This window comes from Podarcis melisellensis (genome assembly GCF_964234715.1).
Source record: "Podarcis melisellensis genome assembly, chromosome: Z".
Classification (NCBI taxonomy): Eukaryota; Metazoa; Chordata; class Lepidosauria; order Squamata; family Lacertidae; genus Podarcis; species Podarcis melisellensis.
The window spans coordinates 18,685,850-18,706,868 of NC_138547.1; the positions used below are offsets into that span (position 1 = coordinate 18,685,850).

Below are 21,019 nucleotides of genomic sequence, written 5' to 3' on the forward strand. Positions count from 1 at the left end.
GGATGCAAATTCCTCAGAGCTGCACCCCAGGAATAATTATTTATTCAGTTTCAATTTCCATTCCACCCTTCCTTTGAAGGAGCCAATATGCACTCTGAGCTCCTTCGGAGGAAGGGCAGAATAGCAACTGGATAACTAAATAAATTTATAAATACGCACCGTGACCCTAGTCCTCACTGAGGTGCCTGGATCCGTCGCCTCCAGACAGAGTCCTAGAGAGGGGAAACCTAAATGATGATGATGATGAAGAAGAAGTAGTAGTGACATTCTCCACAAAGCAAAGGAAACGCGTTAGGGTTCTTCACCACAGTTCTTTTTGTGGTTGCCTGGAGGCGTTTTCACTCAGGTGGAGGCTGAAGCGTTACTAGGCGGACTCGGGGGGTCTTGTCTCAGTGAGGACTAGCCGCATGTGTGGACGGACAGCGGAGGCCAGCCCGCGTGGCGGATAAAAGCCCGCCAAGCGTCCCTTCAGCACCGCGGACAACTCCGGCGCCTCGCCTGGCTTGCCAACGGCTCTGGGGGGCTTTGTTATGTTAAGGAAGCTTCTTGGTATGGGAAGTGAACCCGGGAAGGGGGAGGGGAGGTGGGGAGAAGAGGAGGAGGAGCGCCCCCTGGGGAGGGGAGGGGGCTCCGCTCAAGTGACGCCCACAAGCTTTGCCAGGGGATATCCCTGGCTGCTGCTAGTCCTGTCGCCCCCTCCCTCTCCCCCACCCAAAACCCTTCAGAGCATCGCAGGGAACAGCCAGAGGTCGACCTGACGCAGCCCGGGCTCCGCGGAGGGAATGTAAAAAGGACCCGCAGCAGCAGCGCCCGGAGTTCCAGGTTGGCCGTCAGAGCTCCATCTGAGGTTGGGTGTCTTTGCGTGCCTTTCCCCTTCCCCGAAACCTCAACAGGGACCTCGACTCACTTTCTGCCCCAGCACGATGCTCTTGGAGCGAGCCCGGGCCGAGAAAGCGGCCCCCGCCGAGGCCTGCGCCTTCGGCCGGAATGCAGGTAAGGGGGACCCGACGGGTCGGCAACGGAGGCGCGCGGAGGAGGAGGAATCTTGGCCGTTGGGGCGGCCATCTGGCCTGGGGGTCCGAGGGGGGAAAGAGAGACGGGGAAAGATAAATTAAGGAAGGAAAGGTTGAAAAGCACTTTGAAGGAAACGGAGGCAGAATGGAAGAAAGGAATGGTTTTAAAGAAAGAGTAGGAAAGAAGAAACCCTCAGAGCGCGCAGCGTCCAGCAGGTCTGCGGGGATGTCCTCCTTGCGGGGAGATCTAAGGAGGATAAGGCAACCGGTGTTAGCCGGGATGGGAAGTTGGAGCTCCAGGAAGGCGCTGCTACAACTTGGGGGCTCCGGGCTCCGGTGAGGGCAGGTGGATTCCAGGTGCCTCAAGTCGCTCTTTGAAGAAGGGCAGAGCAGCGCAGGAGGCGCCGGGGGTCCAGTCAGGATGTTGCTACACTTTGGTGCTATTATTATACTCCGAACTATTAGCACTATTGGTACTGATTCTATTACAACTGTTACTATTACTATTACTACCATCTTTATTGCACTACTGCAAATTATTACAGCTATTATGACTATCACTGCTATCATCGTTACTATTGTAACAACTATTATTAATTTCTTCTCCTAATTATGGTTGATTTCCTGTCACGAAATTTTCGAGGCTTTGCATCACCTTCCGCCTTTTTCTACAGCGACCTTATTTACTTGATGCCATTGTATTCATTCATTCATTTTGTTTTGTTTTGTTTTTAAATATTCTTTTGGTGCTGGAGGGGGCGGGTTGTCCTGAGAAGCGACGGAGGGAATCCCTTTCCAAAGTTCATCCTCCCCGGCGGGGGATCGAGCTGTGTCTCTTGGAGATCCATTGGGGAGACCCCCGCTCCGATCCGCTTGGCGCATCGGTTTTTTTTCTATTCGGATGGTACAAAAGCAATCGAAATTCCTTTTTAGAAGTTAAAAAAAAGGAAAGCAAGAAAGCAAGAAAGAAGAAACATAGGCGGAGGGGGGCGGGGTATGTAGGTTAGGAGTCCTTCAAATATTTTTTGCCAATCATAAATATTTTTATAAATAAAGAAGTAAATAAATAAATGGAGGACCTGATTTTGGGGGAAGGCTGTAATTATCTTGTGTGTGGACATAAGACCAATTTTTGGGGGGGGGGATGGAGAAAGAAGAAGGAATTTTTTTTTCGTTCCTTCGGGGGCTTTTCTCTCCTCCATAAAGGCCCTCCCTGCCTGTTCCTTAGGGAGTGCTTTTTGGGGTGTGGGGGCAGAAAGAAGAAATAATAATAATGATAATAACAACAACAATAACAATTAATAACAGGTGACCCTTTTATCCCTTGAAATACACACACACGTTACCTCTATTGAGTGCCAAGTTAAACTTTTTGGGCGCCAAGTTAAACTCCCCCCCCCCCAAAAAATAAAAAAATAAAATAGGACAAAGGAAATGAATAGGGACATTTCCCAGAGGTGGTGGGTCTGGGAGCCTGGCAACCCTGCACTCGCTTTCCGCTTACTTTAGAGTAGAGTTGGTCAGGCTTGCACTACAAGGAATTTGATGTTTTTTTAAAAAAATTCTTTTTTTATTCATTTGTTATTTGCTTTTCAAATTAAGTGTATTTTTTTAAAATATTTTTGTCACTGTTGTTATTATTACTATTATTTGGATGTCTGCAATTCCTGCATTACAGGAGGTTGGCTTAGATGTCTCGAGTCTGAGAAACGGGTGAGATGCCTCTCCTGTGTGAGTTTGCACTCCCTATGAAGGAGCAAGGTTGCACTTTGGGGGTGCTTCTGAATCCAGTTCTGTCATTCACTGGGAGCCCAGGAAGCCTTAGTTGCCAGAAGTGCTTTTTACCACGTCTATGCTTAGACCGGGAAAGGCTGGCCTCGGTAGTTCATGCATTGGTTACTTCACTACTGATTTCTGCAGCGCGCTCAAGGTGTTACTGTTAGCATATAAAGCCCTTAACAACTTGGGACCAGTTTACTTACAAGAGCAACTTACCCAGCACATGCCTACTCAACCACTTCGAGCAGTGGAATTACTACTACTACTACTACTACTACTACTACTACTAATTGTATACTGCCCTTCATCTGAAGATCACAGGGTTGTTCACAACATAAAAATACTAAATGAGAACACAAAATACATAACAAAAACAAACCAACACCCACACTCCCGCCCACAAACATATTTAAAAGACCATAGAATGTTTGAGCCACATGATACCCATTCCAAATTTGTAAGGACTTGATCATTTAGTGTGGCAGCACCTGTACTTTGGAACTCCCAGCCTATTGATATGAAGCGTGCACCTTTGCTGAACTCTTTTTGGTGACTGCTAAAAGCATTCTTTGTTTGTAGATGCTTAGAGAGTGGAGGTAATTTAAATTGGTTTTAGTATTTTATGTTTTTGTATGTTTTAAAGTATGGTTGTGAATTGTTCTTAATTCTTTTGTTTTATCATTTTGTAAACCGTTTTGAGTTTGTTTGTTTTTTACAATCAAGCGATGTATAAATTTTAGAAAATAAAAAAAAAATAAATAGATGACCCCTGAGGTCCCTTCCAACTCTACAATTCTAGGATTCTTTGTACGTTCTACACTGCAGTATTAATACTAAGCTGGTAGGTTGCTAAATCACAATGAAATTGTCAATACCTTTGCCTAATGCAATAAACTTATTGAATTGAAATTATTATTATTTATTACCTGCCCTCCTCCCAAAGGGCCCAGGGCAGATTTCAGCATTAAAGTACAATTTTAAAAGGACTTAAAAGTATTGCCCCCTTTTGCACTATTCATTTATTTATTGCCTTTCTATTCCCTCCTTTTCTGTCTCCAGTGATCTCAATTCAGCATACATGGTTCTCTCCCTTTCTTTGTTTAATCCAGGGATAGGCAAACTCAGCCCTCCAGATATTTTTGAGACTACAATTCCCATCATCCCTGACCACTGGTCCTGTTAGCTAGGGATGATGGGAGTTGTAGTCCCAAAACATCTGGAGGGCCAAGTTTGCCTATGCCTGTTTTAATCCCTACAACAACACTGAAAGGGAGCTTAGGCTGAGAGGAGGCAGTGACAGGCCACCAAGTTCATACCCACTGAGCTTCATGGACCATTGAGCTTCATTTGAATCCTGGCCTCTCCCAGGTTTTAGTCCTCACTGAATACCCATAGAAATGTAGAGTTGGAAGGGACCCTGAGGGTCATCTAGACCAACCCCCTGCAATGCAGGAATTTCAACCTTTCATTAAAAACCTCCAAGGAAGGCAAGTCCACCAACTCTTGGGGGAGTCTGTTCCATTGTTTAATGGCTCTTACACTCAAAAAATTCTTCCTCTTTTCTTGTAACTTGAAGCCATTGGTTCCGGTCCTACCCTTTGGAGCAGTAAGAAACAAGCTTGCTCCATCTTCCGTGTGAGAGCCCTGTCCTCATAAGGCTTGGTTTCCAGACCCTTGGTCACCTTATGAGAAAGGTAGGTTGGGCTGAGAGGAGACAGTAATCAGCCCAATGTCCCGCAGTGAGCGTCATGCCCAAGTGGGGATCTGAACCCTGGTTATCTCCCGGGTTCTAATCCTCATTGAATTTCCACAACAACCCTGCAAGGTAGCTTAGGTTAAGCACAATTATCTTTGTGTACGTTTAGGCATGAGAATTCTGCACCAGATAGAATGGATGGACAGCCAGAATCATAGTGCACAATTCCTGGCCTTGTCCTTCCTGGAGAGTAAATCCTTTTGGCAATCTCTATGGGATTCAAGGGTCCAGCAGATGTTGTTTTTGGGTTTGTTGAGTGTGGTCTGCCAATAGACATGTAATACTTTTAAATGGCCTTCACAAATTAAAATGTACACAATGGCCTTCACAAATTAAAAGGGAAGAAAACAGGAGTGTCTGCCAGATCTATGGCCTTGATGCCATCCCATGCAAGGCAGACCTCTGCCTCCGGGGGCATCTTGAAACTCCCCCCCCCCATCCAATTGATTTTTGTTCACTCCATTTCTCCATGTTTAATTTTCTGGGATTTGGGATGTTTGGCCTTCTCTGATAACCTAGACTCTCAGCTACTCACCTTCCATTTTTCTTCTTGTTTAAATACACTCTACCCTAAGGAACTGGAATGGGGCAGTGAATTTCCTGTCCTGAGAATGATTTCTTTTTCTTTTCTTTTTTAAAAAAGTCTGGCTGAATCTAAGTCAAAAAGACACATTTGAAATTCAGGGGTGAGCCATCCATAACTCCCTTTTGGGCTTCCAAAAAATATTAATTTTATTAATAAACAAAATAAATCAAAGACAAAGGGAAAGGAATCTTGTTACAGCAGGTTGAAAATAGTATTAGGTAGGACATAATGCAGTGATTTCTTTGGACTTATTACCCATCCTTCACCAACAGCTTCCAGGATGGAGTACAAGTTAATTCTGCCCCCCCCAAGTTAAACCAGATTGCAATTGGAGGAATGACGCTGCAAACACCCTGGGGGTAAAAGGTAAAGCAGAATGGTGGATTTCTGGTGGCCCAGAGTAGCACTGGAAAGCTTTTGGGCTGGACAGAATTTCTCAGCACCCAGCTTGGTGATTCCAATAAACATGGGGGGCGGGGAGAGAGAATCTGACTGCAAAAGCCATCCAAATCCCTTGGAAGGTGATGGACCTTCATTGGAGACTTTTAAGCAGAGGTTTGATGGTCATCTGTCAAGAATGCTTTAGCTGGAATTCCTGCATTGTGGGGCAAGGGGGTGGAGATGACCTTTAGGTCCCTACCAGCCTTACCATTCTGTGATTCTAGTGTTCTCCCGCTGTCCCTCCCCCTTCCCACTTTTCCACCTTTCCCCATATCATCCAAAAGAGGTCCAGGGGTGTCTCCCGGTCGTGAATTCTTGGGGTGGCGGTGGGGTCAGCTTGCCCTTCCTGGGTGAGAGTCGTGGTGCTTTTCTCCCCCACGCATCGTGGGATGCTGCCTTCGAGGAAAAGAACCCCCAAAAGGAAAGGCTGGAGAATAACGGGCAGTAACTCATCCAGCTGGGGAACCTTTTAGCTGATTAAATTGCCTTCCTCCGACCCATTAGCAAATTAAATTTAAATAACTTTGCATATTGCCAACACACAGTATGAAGGGCCTGAGATTAGCTCATGAGACAACTCAGAGAGAGAGAGCGATAGAGAGAGATGCCGCTTTTTAGACTCTGAGATCGGCCTGGCAGTGAGGCGAACTTATTATTATTATTATTATTATTATTATTATTAATAAGTATTATTGTATTTATATCCCTTATGATAGCCTTTTCCCCGAGAGGAAGTTGAGGCAGGTTACAGTTAAAATAGAAACAAACAAAATGCAGCGTAAACAGAGAGAGAGGGAAAGCAATAATTTAAAACAATTAAATACACACCCACCCCACATCAGCAGCGCTTTCCTTAAAAACATTTGCTTCCCAAAATAAATATTATTAAAATTATTTATTAATTATTCAATTTATATCCTTCAGGGGAAGGGTGAGATATAAACTGAATAACTAACTATGTAATTTTATCACTTATTTATTTCATAATCTTTATTTCCCACTTGATGGTTTAAAAGCCTCAAAGTGGTTTATGAGAAGAATAAAACCATGAAGTTATTGGTAGGAAAAAAATACTGCATTCAAAAGTAAAACAGCAACATTCTTTTTAAAGTAACTGAAATTGGTCTTAAAATGTATTCTTTGTTTTGTGCTATAAGCCGCCCTGAGGTCTCTTGATGAAAGGCGGTAAATAAAGTTAATAAATAATTAATAGCAATAGTCCTTGCATGCTGTCATCCACATGGCGTCAAAGCAGGCTTGCAGAATGTTTATGTTACATAAATTATATTTTGCATTGCACACATAATGTGTATTTAGTTTCCAAAAAAAGAAGAAGGAAAAAAAGGTCACACAAGATTCTGCAAAATGCAGCGTTATCAGATAGGATCTGACGGCAATCTACATAGTCCAAGTAAAATTACAGATCGCTGGTTTGATTCATGGGGTGCTTTAGTTGCGATTCTTGCGCTCCAGGGAGTCGGGCTAGGTGGCCCTTCGGGGTTCCTTATGACTCTACAATTCTATGATCCTGTGTAGGGGAAAAGCGTCCCAGCCAGGCTTGGACTTTCGGGACCTCTTAGGGGCAAACCGGGACCTTCGAAGACCAGGTCCCTTCGGAGTCCGGCCTCCCTGGCCCCTCCCAGAGGAACACCCCTATCCATCTTCTTCTGCCTGTTTTCCTCACTCTCCTTCCGGGGAACTCCTCGACCCCACCTGCCTGCTGTGCACCATCGATCTTGGGCTCTCGCCTTGATTTCCCCAGGCACCCCCCACCCATTGATCCATGGGCAGTGGAAGACGCCTCTAGCCAGAGCAAAGGGCCGTCCTTTTTGTGTGTGTGGGGGGGGGCACCTGTTCCTTGCGCTCCTTTTTCTTCCTGCGTTTCCTTTGGAAGGAGAATCCACCACCTTTGGAGGTACTGTAATAGGATTACAGAGTTGGATGGGATGCCCAATGGTAATCTAGCCTAACCCCCTGCAATGCAGGAATTAGTGCCTTTGAGGACCAGCCAAGTCGCCTTTTGGGGTCTGCCAGTGGGGGCGGGGCATTTATAACGCTGGTAAAACTGGCCCTTGCTGCTAGAAAACTAGCAGCTCAGGGAGTAATAGAGCCTATAGGGCAGGATTTCTAGCTGCAGAAAGTTGGGCGGGGGCAGAGGCTTTTGTCTAAGTGCCTTTTATCTATCAACGGGTCTCACGTCCGAGGGAGCAAAGTCCGAGCAAGGGCTTAATAAGGACATGCAGAAGAGTTCAGTTCCCTTTTCAACGATTACTTTTTGCATGTTTTTATTATCATTCTCTTTCATTATTAAACATAGTAAACCAAAGATAAAGTGCATAAAGAAATCGTGTCACAGCTGGTTAAAAGCAGCATAAAGTTTGAAATTGTTGTTCCAGAACATCACAAAAAGTCCCCATGAAACTGTCAGGCTGGTTTATATGTATTCTTTTGCATGCTTTTAACTTTTTGTATTTTCTCTGCCTTTTAATTTGTGGCCACCTGGAGTCTAGGGAAAAGTCAGGATACACATATAATAAATAATATATGCTTAATTAATAATTAATAATAGAAATAATGTTAACCTGTTATAGCGTTTCAATTCTGTGCAAGTTTCAAACTCTCGCTGCCAAATTTTTCTCAGTCATATCATCTTTTGTAGATACTGTTTTGAGGTATCCCCCCTCAAAGCAGTGTGTAAATTGTATGAAATAAATATGAAATTAATTAATAAATAATAGAAAGAAAACGAAGAGATAGATGGATTCTTTCAGCAGCAACAAAAAAAAAAGGATTGATTGATCGAGTGACTGGGTGATTTCTGAACCCTTTATTGTTTTGTATTTTTAAAAAAAGGTAAGGTTTATGTATATTTTAATCCGTCTGACCACCTGGGTCTCAAGGCGGCTCACAAGAAATACACGAATGAAAATCAAGCCAATTTGAAAACAGGGATCCTTGATACGCCCAAAACTCAGTTTCTCCATGGCATGGCAGATTGATCCCCCCCTTTTTTAAAAAGCGTAAACTTCCTTCGTTGGAGGTTTTAAAATAGAGGTTGGATGGCCTGTCAGGAATACTTAGGCCCCCATTCGTCTTCTGCGCCAAAGTAGCTCCTTCACGGCGTACCGTGAAGCAAATAAACCAACTCAGGGGACTCACTCAGGGAGGCAACGCTTTGGCTGGAACTCCCAGTAGCCAAGCTACTACATTCAGGGGATGTTTTGAGTTCTTATTGTGATATATTGATGATAATATTTCAGTCTCCTCTTATTAGTTCTTTCGAAACCTTTAAGACAACATTTTAGTTCTCTGCTAATTGTATGTTCCTTATGTTTCCGCCGGGCATTTATTTAGTAAAATTTAGTAAAACGTATACACGTTGATTGTAAAACAAAACTCAGAGCGGCTTTCCTGCTTCAAAGTACCCGGCTGCACTGTCGCTGTCCGTGGTGCTGAAGCGGCGGGCGGGGACGTGAGCGGGCAGGCTGGGCTTCCCCCGACCGCGCACTTTAAAGGGGCGGTTCTCGCAGTTCTCTTCTCCGCCCCGCCCCCCAGTCTCCTACGTCCGCCTTGCCCAGTTTGGAGGTGCGGCAGGATGGAGCCCCCCGTCGGCACCCAGACGCTCCTCGCCCTCCTGGCCCGCAGAGGTAAGATGGGGGGGGCGCTCATCTGAAGGGAGACAAGTCCTCACCCAAATAAAATATTGCGAAGGAGGGAAAAGGGAGCGCGCCCCCAATTCTGTCTTCGGATTTGCTCCCCCTCCTCCAGATTTGGGGTGCGGGGGAGAGACGTCCGAAAAAGAGTTGTCTGTCCATCTCGGAAAGGGGAGATCGGAAAGGGGCCGGGGTTGGGGGTGTTGGCTGAGCGGGAGAGAGAAAAGAATGATCCGTGGATCGGGGCCGCCAATAAACTTCTTGCGAGGGAGGAAGATTTGGAGAGCCCCTCCGCCGAATTGGACCTTTCCCACCATATATATATATTTCCACAATCGCATTTGGGTGGAAGGTTAATATAAATCATATAAACGACTATCTTATACTTTGCAGAAGGAACACAAACGTAGGGAACGGGCTAAAAAGGGAAACAGGGGTGCCTAAAAAATATCAACATAAGCTCTAGAACTGAACCACTTTAACGGGGAAATCTATTTCAGATTTTTATCTTACACAATGGATGTTGGTTTATATCATAGATGTATGCTCTGTATTATTTTATGAATATATTGCTACGGACTTCTCATGGCCTTTGGCTGCAACAATAAACTTATTGATTGATTATATGTTTGAGTATAATGCATATTATATTAATTATATTATATTATTAGAAAAAAATCTTAAAAGCTAAAGGCAAAAAGGGGACAATTCCCCCCCCCCATAATTTCCATGCTGTTGGGCATGATTTTATAGCTTCATCATATAGTATGGTCTGGTTCTATCAATCCGTATTATTATTATTATTATTATTATTATTATTATTATTATTACTATTATTCCCATGCCCAGCTGATTCCTATAATAAATAAAGAGAAACAATGAATATCAATAATCGGAAATCAGCTTATTATAATGTAACCTTCTCAGAAACTGAGTGGGTTTCAGGTATATACAGAAATGTCTCCTTAGATGTTCTTGATTTTCGATTTTGAGTTTTAAGTTGTGTGTGCATTTATAATGGCATCAAAAATTCAGTAATAATAATAATAATAATAATAATAATAATAATAATAATAATAATAATAATATCGTAATTAAAAAGTAAAATGGGGAATGAATGCCAATCGGCCAGTCGTACACACAGGATTGTTTTAGTCGCAGCGGAGAAAATATTGGACCGGAGTGTTTTCTGCCTTCTTAAAGAAAAAATCCCAATAATAGCTAAAATGGGGTGGTGGTGGTAACTATTTATTTATGCTATTTATTTGTGGTTTATTTTGTATATTAATATCATATTTTTAAAGAAAGGATGGAAGGGTTCATCTGCTCCATGCAACTGAGTTATCGCCGTCCTGGTAAATGCATCGGCTTGTGATTGGGGGCGGGGACCTTTCTCCAGCTGCTCTCCGGCGAAAAGGGAACTAAAAACCGTAAAAAGAAATCAAGCCAACCGTCCCCCCCCCCAGGAGACTTGAGCTGGAGAATTGTTATTATTTTAAACTTGGGGAATTTTAAAATTTCGTTTGGGGAAGGTTATTTTGTTTTGGAAAGTATTTTTTTATTTATTTCGTTTGCGAAGACTAATAGAATCATAGCAGAGTTGGAAGGGGCGCAAAGAATCATCTAGTACAGCCCTCAGCAGTACAGGAATCAATCACAGAGTCTTTGTGGTTCCTTTTCGTGAGAAAAGGTTAAGAAATGACCCGTCCTGGCTGTTGGTTGCTCTTCTCACAAACCGTGTCTGGAACCCAGAGAAAGGAAATCATGTGTAGAAACGGACACTCAAATAAGTCATTCCGGCTTTTTTGGTGGAGGGTGGAGTCAAGTTCTGGCCCAGGAGGGGGAAAACTTGATTGGTTTCAAGCTTGCATCCTCTTCCCAACAACAACAACAACACTTCATATGTTTAGTTGAGTGTCTCCTTGAACTAAGAAAGACAAAAACTTTCTCTTTTTCGCACTCCTCCAATTATGCACTATGTTTTGTTCAATTTTCTAAATAAAGTGCTATCAGGGTTTATTTTCAATTTTACAGATATAGATATAGGTAAATGCGAATTAACAACAACAACAACAGTTTTCATTCATTTTCATATTATTTTGCTATAAATTAATATAAAGGCATATTTCGGTTGAAGCTGTTCCTCAGTTTTGGTGTGTGTGTGTGTGTATTCCTGTGGTTGATGCGACTGTGATAGTTAAAACAACAATAAACGTCAAATAGATTAATCATCATCATGAATTTATTCATTGCCCGCCCTTCACCCTAAGGTCCCAGGGCGGGTTGCAGCACTAAAACCCAGTATTTAAAAAAACATTTAAAACAACACACGACCCTAAATTTAAGGTGAGTCCTAAAATCCCGAACCGCTGTGTCAAAAGCAATGCATCTGAACCGCTGACGTCTTTCGCCAGAAAAAAGTTCAAGGAAAGGAAGTATCTAAAATAAATCAGTAGCGCGCACAAAAATACTCTCGGGGATATGACGACTGCCGCGACTGAAAACGAAAACCAGCCTTGTGTTAAAAAAGGGGGCGGGCGGGGGAGGCACTTGAAACTCGTCGAAACCCAAATTTCCAAAAAGGAAAACAAACAAATAACAGAGTAATAATAATAACAACAGAATAAAATAAGAAAGAAACAAAACGCGAAGGAAAAAGCAAGGAAAGTTCCAGGCAAAAACGAGGCAGGGCTGGATGTTTTAAAACCACATTTTGGGCCTTGATTTGTTTCTGCACCCTGCCCACGACTGGGCGCGCGCGCGGTGGGGGAAGGAATCCTTATCGTATATTTATTTCGTAAAATTTATACACCGCTGTATTGTTTAAAAACTCACCCAACACCCACATCCTCAAAGCAGTTTACACAAACCATAAAATTACCAGTAAGGAAAAATCAACAGCAATAATTTAGCTTTCCTATTTTTGGCGGTGATTTTGATGGGACTTGATTCGTTTTTTTGATGGGACTTGATAGGGGTGGTGGAGGAGGAAGGCGACGTGTGTGGGTTCAGACCAATGGGAGGGCGGAGGAAGACACCCCCCCTTGGAAAATCGACAAATATTTAAAAAAAAGGGGGGGACAAATGGGGGCGGCGGAGGAAGCCATAGCAAAAGTGAGCAATGCAACAGGTTCCCCGTCTGCCAAGGCCATGATCCTGCTACCTTGCTTCTGAGCCAACGTGCCTTAGGATCGGGTTGCTCCTTAAACAATCCATTTCTCTCGGTCTCCCCACCTCCCAGTTCCTGGGGATGCCAGTGGGCGGCTCGCTTCCCAGTGGAAGTGAAGGGGGGGCAGGAAAGACATTGTGCTCCCCCACCCCGAAAAAGGCTCACAGGCATCCATCCGCAAGGCGCTGTGCGACCGCTCAAGAACTGAGCGCGCAAGAGGCAGAAGTGAGGGGAGAGCGACATGCCTAGATTAATCACTCAATTACTGAATTGAGCGAACTAATCTGCATGTCTCTAAAATCTCCAGGTTGTTTTCTTTTTAACACCTGTAAGGGATATATTCTATTATGTTTTTAATTTTTATTTATGTATTTATCACTGTATTTACCGGCCATAAGGCCTTTGGGGGATCACAGAATCGTTGAGTTTGAAGGGAAAGTCTTTGTTTCTGGCAACATTTGAGATCAGTGGCTGGGAGAACATTTTAATCTTCTTTTAGAATGCTTTAAAAATAGTTTGGGTTTTTTTAAATAAATAAAATCATTGATGTATTAAAATCAGCATTGCAGAATTGGAAGGGACCACGAGGGCCATCTAGTCCAGCCCCCTGCACTGCAGGAATCACAGCTAAAGGATCATAGCATTCTAGAAGGGGGCCAGTGGCAGACTTTGGGCTCTCAAATTTCAGCAGCACCCTGTGCAACGCAGAAAAAAACTCAGCGCCCCCACCTCTCACGCTCCGTCCTACACTAAGGGTATCCGAAAAGCCATCTAGTTAAGCCCACTGCAATGTGGTGCCAAAAACTGGACTCCAGGTGAGGTCTGAGCAGGGCAGAATGGAGCAGTACTATTCCTTCCCTTGCTCTGGCCTAAAATCTCATTAGCCCTTTTTGCTGCTGCATCAAACCCGTTGCAAGGTTGCAAACACCTGGCTTGACAGGTGTCTCTGTGTCTTTCTCCCCGACAGAGGTCCCGCTATGCGCAGGGTGCAACCAGCACATTGTGGACCGCTTCATCCTGAAGGTGCTGGACCGGCACTGGCACAGCAAGTGCCTGAAGTGCAGTGATTGCCAAGTCCAGCTAGCGGAGAAGTGCTTCAGTCGCGGGGAGAGCGTCTACTGCAAGGAGGACTTCTTTAAGTGAGTCCTGGGGGTGGAGGAGGAGGGGGATCAAATGGGCCACAAGGGAGTGCGTTTCCTAAGGGGAGATCCCTGTTGGGATCCACCCCCTGTGCAACAAAATAAGGTCACAGAATCAAAGCATCACAGAAGGGGAAGGAATCCTCCTAAGGCCATCTGGTTCAAGTCCCTACAATGTAGGAATCACAACTAAATAATTGCAAGCCTTGCCTGGAGGTAGGACTCAGGCCAATTCATATCCTGCAAAAGCCAAAGAAAGAGTTGTCCATTGGAGGCATAAGAACACCAGCAGAGCCATGCAGGATCAGGCCAGTGGCCTGTCTAGTCCAGCCACCAGTCCTCATTGTGGCCAGGTTTATGATGACAGTGGTACCTCCATGCCCAGGGGCAGTCTACTCCTGAACACCAGGTGGTGGGGAACCGGAGAGTTGCTGTTGCGCTTGGATCCTGCTTGTGGGCTTGTTGGTCACTGTGAGGACAGGATGCTGTATGACATAGACTCCCTTTAGCCCAATCCAGCAGCCAGGCTCTTGTTATGTTCTAATGGAACCTCCAGGTCCAGAGGCAGTCTATCTCAGTTCCTAGGTTCTGGGGGCATTTGGCCGCTGTGAGAACAGGATGCTGGACTAGATGGGCCCCCTTTGGCCTGATCCACCTGCAACAACCAGGTTTTGCTTGGGCATGGACAGAATTCCCCTCCCATCATGAATAAAGACAGCCAGCTCCCTGTACCACTTGCACTTGCATTATGGACTTTCAGGGGGGTGAGTCCGCATGACTCCAGATTTCACTCTGTGTCCATTTTTTTGGGAAGGTGTTCCAGCATGCTATTGGGCCCCTTCAACAGCAGAATTGTACAATAAATTCCCCATTTGTAAGTTGTCAAATCTTTCACTGTGGTAGCACCTACACTTTGGAACTCCCTGTCTATTGATATCAGGCAGGCACCTTCTTCAGAGTACTCTTTTTGGCACCAGCTAAAAACATTTTTTTGTTTAGACAAACCTCTCCAGACATTGAGAAAGTTGGTGTGAGTTTTAATTTAGTCTATTATTATTTTAACTTTTCAAAAGTCTTAAATTGTTATTAATTCTTCTTATTGGTAACTTTATTGTTTCATCTTTTTGGAAACAGCTGTGAGGTTTTTTTTTTTAGTATCAAGCAATGTATAAATTTTATGAGATAAAATTTGTCCCTGCTGATTTATTTCAAGAGACTTTGCTGCAGTTGTTTAATTAAAGATGAGTTTTAATTTGTCTTTATTGGTTATTTTAACTTTTTGAATTTCTTGCATTATTGTCAATTTTTCTTAATGATCATTTTAATGCTTTATCTTTTTTGTAAAATGACTTTGAGATTTTTTTTTATTTTTTACAATTGAGCAGCATACAATATCTTATGAAATAAGTAAATAATAAATAAGTACATCCAGGAGCTGTCAATTGACTATGGGATCATCTTCTTTGCATCATAGAACCATAGAACTAGAAGGGATCCCAAGGATTACCTAATTCAGTGCTTCCCAAACTTGGGTCTCCAGCTGTTTTTGAACTACAATTCCCATCATCCCTGGTCCTGCTAGCTAGGGATGATGGGAGTTGTAGTCCAAAAACAGCTGGAGACCCAAGTTTGGGAAACCCTGATCTAGTCCAACCCCCCGCAAGGCAAATTATCCTGGACCACAACAGGAATGTAGTTTCTTCAGCAATGATAGGAAAATTTCAAGGAAGGAATCAGAACATATTAATTCACAGAATCATAGGATTGTAGAGCTGGAAGGGGTACCAAGAGTCATCTAGTCCAACCCTCTGCCATGCAAGAATCATAACTAAAGCTCTCTTCCTTTCAATGACCAAACAGGAGGTTTGGGACCAAATGTGCGGCCTGTCAACAGGGGATTCCTCCAACACAGGTTGTGCGGAGAGCCCAAGACTTCGTCTATCACCTCCATTGCTTCTCCTGTGTTGTCTGCAAGCGGCAGCTGGCCACAGGGGACGAATTCTACCTCATGGAGGACAGTCGCCTGGTTTGCAAAGCTGACTACGAGACAGCCAAGCAGAGAGGTGGGTCGCACCCAGAAGGCTCCCTGTTATTTCATCTCCAATATTTATGGAGCATTTTCACCATAGATGGTCACAAAGTGGGGGTTGCCTCCCCTAGCACGGAGTGTCTTGGCACACTCATTGTCACATGGATTTTTTATCTGCTTTGAAAGTTCTCCAACCTCTCTTTACACCTGGGGTGGGTGAGGTATTTTCTGTTGAGGACCACATTCTATCAGGGGGAATCTGTCAGGGGGTATATGATGGAAATGGGCAGAGCCAGAGTCACTTGGTCAGTTTCCCTAAGAAAATTGGAAACAGATTTTGGAGGTGTTGATTCCTAAATTTTATTCCAATCCATTAGAAGAATTTGTGTGCTGATATCTGATTCCCATATCGTTTGAAGGGGTTCCATAGATCCGTAAGTTACATTAAGCAATAAAGAGTACCATTTAACTCTTCCCCCCGCCTCTATCCATTGTGTTTAATAAATTTTCAGTTTTTGTCAAGGGCCTCAGAGCTTGTATTTTTACATACGCTTTTATAATAAAACTATCTATTTGATTAAACTAAATCCAGCTTTTGTGAAAATTTGACAAAGTTTCTTTTATTGGGTTAATGGAGGCTGATTATTGGTATAAAAATCTCACTATGTGTGTAAATATTCGGATTCCCAAATTATTTCTCCCTTGCTGGAAAAAATCCAGGTGATGTGATATTGGGATTAATGAAGAAATAACAGATGCAAGTTTAGGTTGCCAGGTTTTCCAATAGTACAATATGAACAGTACAATTAGTAAATTGATTCCATAGAATTGAATCGTAGAATTGTAGATTTGGAAGGGATGCCAAAGGCCACCTTGTCCAGTCTCCTACTATGCAGGATTTGTTATAGAGTTCAGTCCCATTTATGTTGAATTGTTTATACCATTAGTTCAAAAGAGACCAGAGAAATGAAGTACTGGCGAACTCTTTCCAGAGCTATGTGGATTGAATGGACAGCTCAGATTTGGAAAAAAAAACAGACGTGTGAAATTAGAACAAGAAGGAAAAACAACATAACAAAGGACTTTTAAAAAGTTTGGGCAGGCTTTATTTCATTTTTAATATCTAAGGAATATGGCTTTCAATCGCCTATTGGAAATTTATGGAAAAGCATGCATGTACACACACATGCGCATAAAAGTTACTAGACACTTTTTGTTCTGAGGAGGGTAGGGAGACAAGGTTAGGGGTGGAAAAAAATGTTTGCTTGTATTATTTTGGATATATGAAAAAAACAATAAAGAATTCTTTAAAAAACCAACGAAACAAAACAAAAACAAAACCCACAATCCAGAGAATTGGATGGGCTGGGGGTTGATTTAGGGTCATAGGTTTGTGGCTCCTGGAGATTTGGGATCTTTGATGCCTTGTCTATTGGGGACATTTTCAGAAGCAGAGTCCACAGCGAAGAGACCCCGCACGACAATCACAGCCAAGCAACTGGAGACCTTGAAAAATGCATACAACAATTCCCCCAAGCCGGCCCGGCATGTGAGGGAACAGCTTTCCTCCGAGACCGGCCTGGATATGAGGGTGGTCCAGGTGAGTGACCCTAACTGAGGGCGGGTGGGGCAAGGGAGGGAGCAGGCATTTTCCAGCAAGCATTTTAACTAATGCTTGATTATATATATATATTTACTGATTCTGAATTGCATCTTTGCAAACTGCTTAGAGACCATTATAGTTAAGAGTATATAAACTGTTTAAATAAAGAGAAAGAGAGAGAAGAGTGTGTGCTGGGTTGGCAAAATAGTTGCTGGTATGTTACTAATATCGACTGTCACCCAACTGCGACAGCTGCAGGCATTCCTGAACTGGGAAAGTACTGCCATAGTAGTTCATGCACTGGTTACTTCAAGGTTGGATTACTGCACTGAGCCCTCTGTGGGGCTTCCCTCATGCCTGATCCATAGGCTGCAGCCACTGCAGAATGTTGAAGCACAATTGCTGGCTGGACTGGTGCCTTGTCAGCATATAACACCTGTGCTCAGAGATCTGCTATGATTGCTGATTTGCTGCTGAATCAAGTTCAAGTTGTTAGTGTTAGTATATATAAAACCTTAACAACTTGCGACAAGTTTACCTATGAGATTGCCTTACCCATCATGCGCCCTCTTGACTGCTTCAATCAGCAGAATTGGCACTAATATAGGTGCCACATAATAATTATACCTTTGTAAGAATTTGGTCTTTTGGTGTGGTAGCTTTGGAACTCCCTGACTCTGGATATCAAGCAAGCTGGCGCCTTCACGGTACTCTTTTTGGCAGCTGCTAAAAACATTCTCATTTAGACATAGGGATCCAGATGCTTAGAAAGTTGTTGCAGATTTTAATCTACTTTTCTATGTTTTAGATTTTTCTTGATTTTATTGTTTTATCTTCTTGTAAACTGCTTTGGGTGCTGTTTTTTTTTTTACTTTTGAGTAGTGTATAAATTTTATGAAACAAACAAACAATTATTAATATAAATATTTGCTTTGCTTTGATATTTTTTGTTCTGCTTTTCCAACAATGGATGTTGAGCTCAAAGCACAATAATCACAATGGCATTAAGAACAACAAAAGATTGCAATCCTTATAACATGCAAATAAAGCAAACACAGCAATAAATTCATCAAAGCAATTTGGCATTTAAATGTGCTGTTAAATATTGTCTATTTGTCCTATTACATGCATGTTTTGAATTGTTGTACTGTAATGCAAAAGCGATAAATAAAATTATTTATCTGCTTGGATAATTAACTGTTAATAAAAAATTAACTGCTTGGACACCTTCAGGTAACGAATGGCTAACTGGAGGTAGGAATACCAATAAATATTTATTTATTCAATGTCTTCCCTGCCCTTCACCACAAGGTTACAACAATTTAAAAACACAGGGCTTTTTTTCAACTAAGTTTTTCTCAGAGTAGACCTACTGGAATGAATGACCATGGCTAAGGTAGTTTCATTAATTCCAACATATCTACTCTAAATAAAACTTAGTTGAATACTTCCCCCCCCCCAAGTTTAAAACAAATTACTGCCACAAGGCCAGGGTAAAGTGGTGCATCTTCAATATATTATTTGCTTATGCTATAAAATTAAATACCACCTGGTTGTTAAAAAATACCCTTCAAGGCAGTTTACAAAAAGATAAAACAATAAAATTAAGTAACAGTACTTGAAAATGTACAAAACTTTCTAAGCATCTGGGTAGGCTTGTCTAAACATGAATGTTTGAGCAGGTGCCAAAATATCCAGAGGCAGGGAGTTCCAAAGTGTAGTTGCTGCTACACTAAAGAATCAAGTTCATATGCTAGGATGATGATGATGATGATTATTATTATTATTGACATTTATATACCGCCCTATACTCACAGATATACCTATACCTGATGGAAACTAATAGCATTTCTGTGGTGACAGAATCCCACAACTTCAGAGGTCAATATAAACTTGTATGTTGTAAATGTGAGCTTGAACTTGTAGCAGATGCCGAACCCTCAGAAAAATAAAAATAAGTGAGAGATGTCCATCTCTGGGGAAATGTCCATGTTGCAGTGAGAGGTGAATTGCAGCTCCCAGGATGGTAGTGGCTTTCTCAGGAGCACTTAAACGTTGCAGATTTAAGAGCTTCTCCTGGCTGCCTCCTCAGGTTTGGTTCCAGAATCGGAGAGCGAAAGAGAAGCGGCTCAAGAAAGACGCTGGGAGGCAGAGGTGGGGGCAATATTTCCGGAACATGAAGCGGTCAAGAGGGAACTCTAAATCTGACAAGGAGAGCATCCAGGAAGAGGGCCCAGACAGCGACGCTGAGGTCTCCTTCACAGGTACATAGAATTGTAGAACTGCATACCCTCCAATATTTCTCCAATGAAAATAGGGACGCTCTATTTCATATTAATAACAATGTTATTATTTATACTCCACTCATCTGACTGGGTTGCCCCAGCCACTCTGGGTGGCTTCCAACGTATATAAAAACATAATAAAACAATAAGCATTTTTTTAAAAATGACTTCCTATACAGGGCTGACTTCAGATGTCTTCTAGAGGTTGTATCTCCTTGGTTCAGGTGTTGCATAAATCCATACCCTCCAACATTTCTCAAAAGAAAACAGGACTCAGATCTGAATATGGGATGGCTTCTGTAAATCTGGGACTGGCCCTGGAAAATAGGGACACTTGGAGGGTAAGGAATTGGAAGGGATCCCAAGGGCCATCTAGCCCAACACACTGTAATGTGCAACATCTGGACATGCATTTGGAAGACAATTTGTTATGCTTGGTGATTGTTGTTGTTTTTTTAATTCAACAAAGTTTGTAAAAATAAAATAAAAATAAAGCTGTTCTCTCTTTCCCCCCTCTTCCAGATGAACCATCTATTTCTGAGATCAGCCACACCAACGGAGTCTATGGCAGCCTTGGGGAAAATTCTCCTGCCCTGGGGCGGCCGGCTGGGGGCAATGGAGGCTTCTCCCTGGAGCACAGTGGACTCCCGGTTCCAGACCAGTATCATGACCTCCGCCCTACCAGCCCTTTGCAGGCCCTGCCTGGCCACCAGCCCATGATGTCCAGCCTGGTTTACCCTGATGGTGGCCTCAGCCTGGTGGGGCAGAGCGGACAGGGAGTGCCCCAGCCCATGAGGGTGCTGGCAGGGAATGGACCCAGCTCGGACCTCTCCACGGGGAGCAGCGGGGGCTACCCAGACTTCCCTGCGAGTCCTGCCTCATGGCTGGACGAAGTGGATCATGCCCAGTTTTGATGGAGCCCATCACATCTGGCAAGGGTGTGTGTGCTCCCTTGGGACTTTTAAAAAATGGAATGACAATGTTATCTCAACTGGCGTTGGGATTGGCCAGCAAAGATGATGGAGGAAATCCTCCTACAACATCCACTGCCCCAACTGCAGGACTAGCTCCATATTAGGGGCATGTGTGGAAAAAATATATATATGGACCAAGATGCCTTTTGGGCCTGACTGACAGTCTGGAAGTGATTCCTGGGCTGGGCCACTTGCCATTGAACCACAGGGCCAGGCAACCCTACTGATGGCACCAAATGGTTAGGGGAAATGCCAGGAAGTTTCGGTATTTCCCCTAAGGATGGTTGCAGCTTCTGTACAGGGTGCTGTGCGGCTGAGCGCCTAACAGACCTTGTGCTTTCCATAAGATATATGTGTGTCTGGGGAGGGATGTTAATTTTGTTTTTGTTTTTATTTTTTTAAATAACACTGTTCTCCATACATCTCTCAGTGGAAAGACTGGCCTTTCTGCCATCCCAGGCCTATCAGAAGCTCTTGAAAAAATTACAGAGCTTCAAAATTGCTTTCCACAGTGAAAAGAAAGGTGTGTGTATGTGTGTGTGTGTGAATACTTCCAAGAGGTGAGATATTTTGAGGAAATACCCTTCTAAGA

General features: G+C 43.3%; 1 protein-coding gene across 1 annotated transcript; it reads left to right on the forward strand.

The window, feature by feature from the left end:
• Positions 1–923: 923 nt before the first annotated feature.
• On the forward strand, positions 924–20,783 carry LHX3 (LIM homeobox 3; the record flags this gene model as incomplete). The annotated part of the gene is made up of 6 exons (XM_081897910.1): positions 924–993; positions 13,365–13,536; positions 15,397–15,599; positions 17,014–17,165; positions 19,261–19,432; positions 19,976–20,783. The coding sequence occupies 6 exons, from the start codon at positions 924–926 to the stop codon at positions 20,365–20,367; spliced, it is 1,161 nt and encodes a 386-aa protein (XP_081754036.1). The 3' UTR covers positions 20,368–20,783.
• Positions 20,784–21,019: the final 236 nt, after the last annotated feature.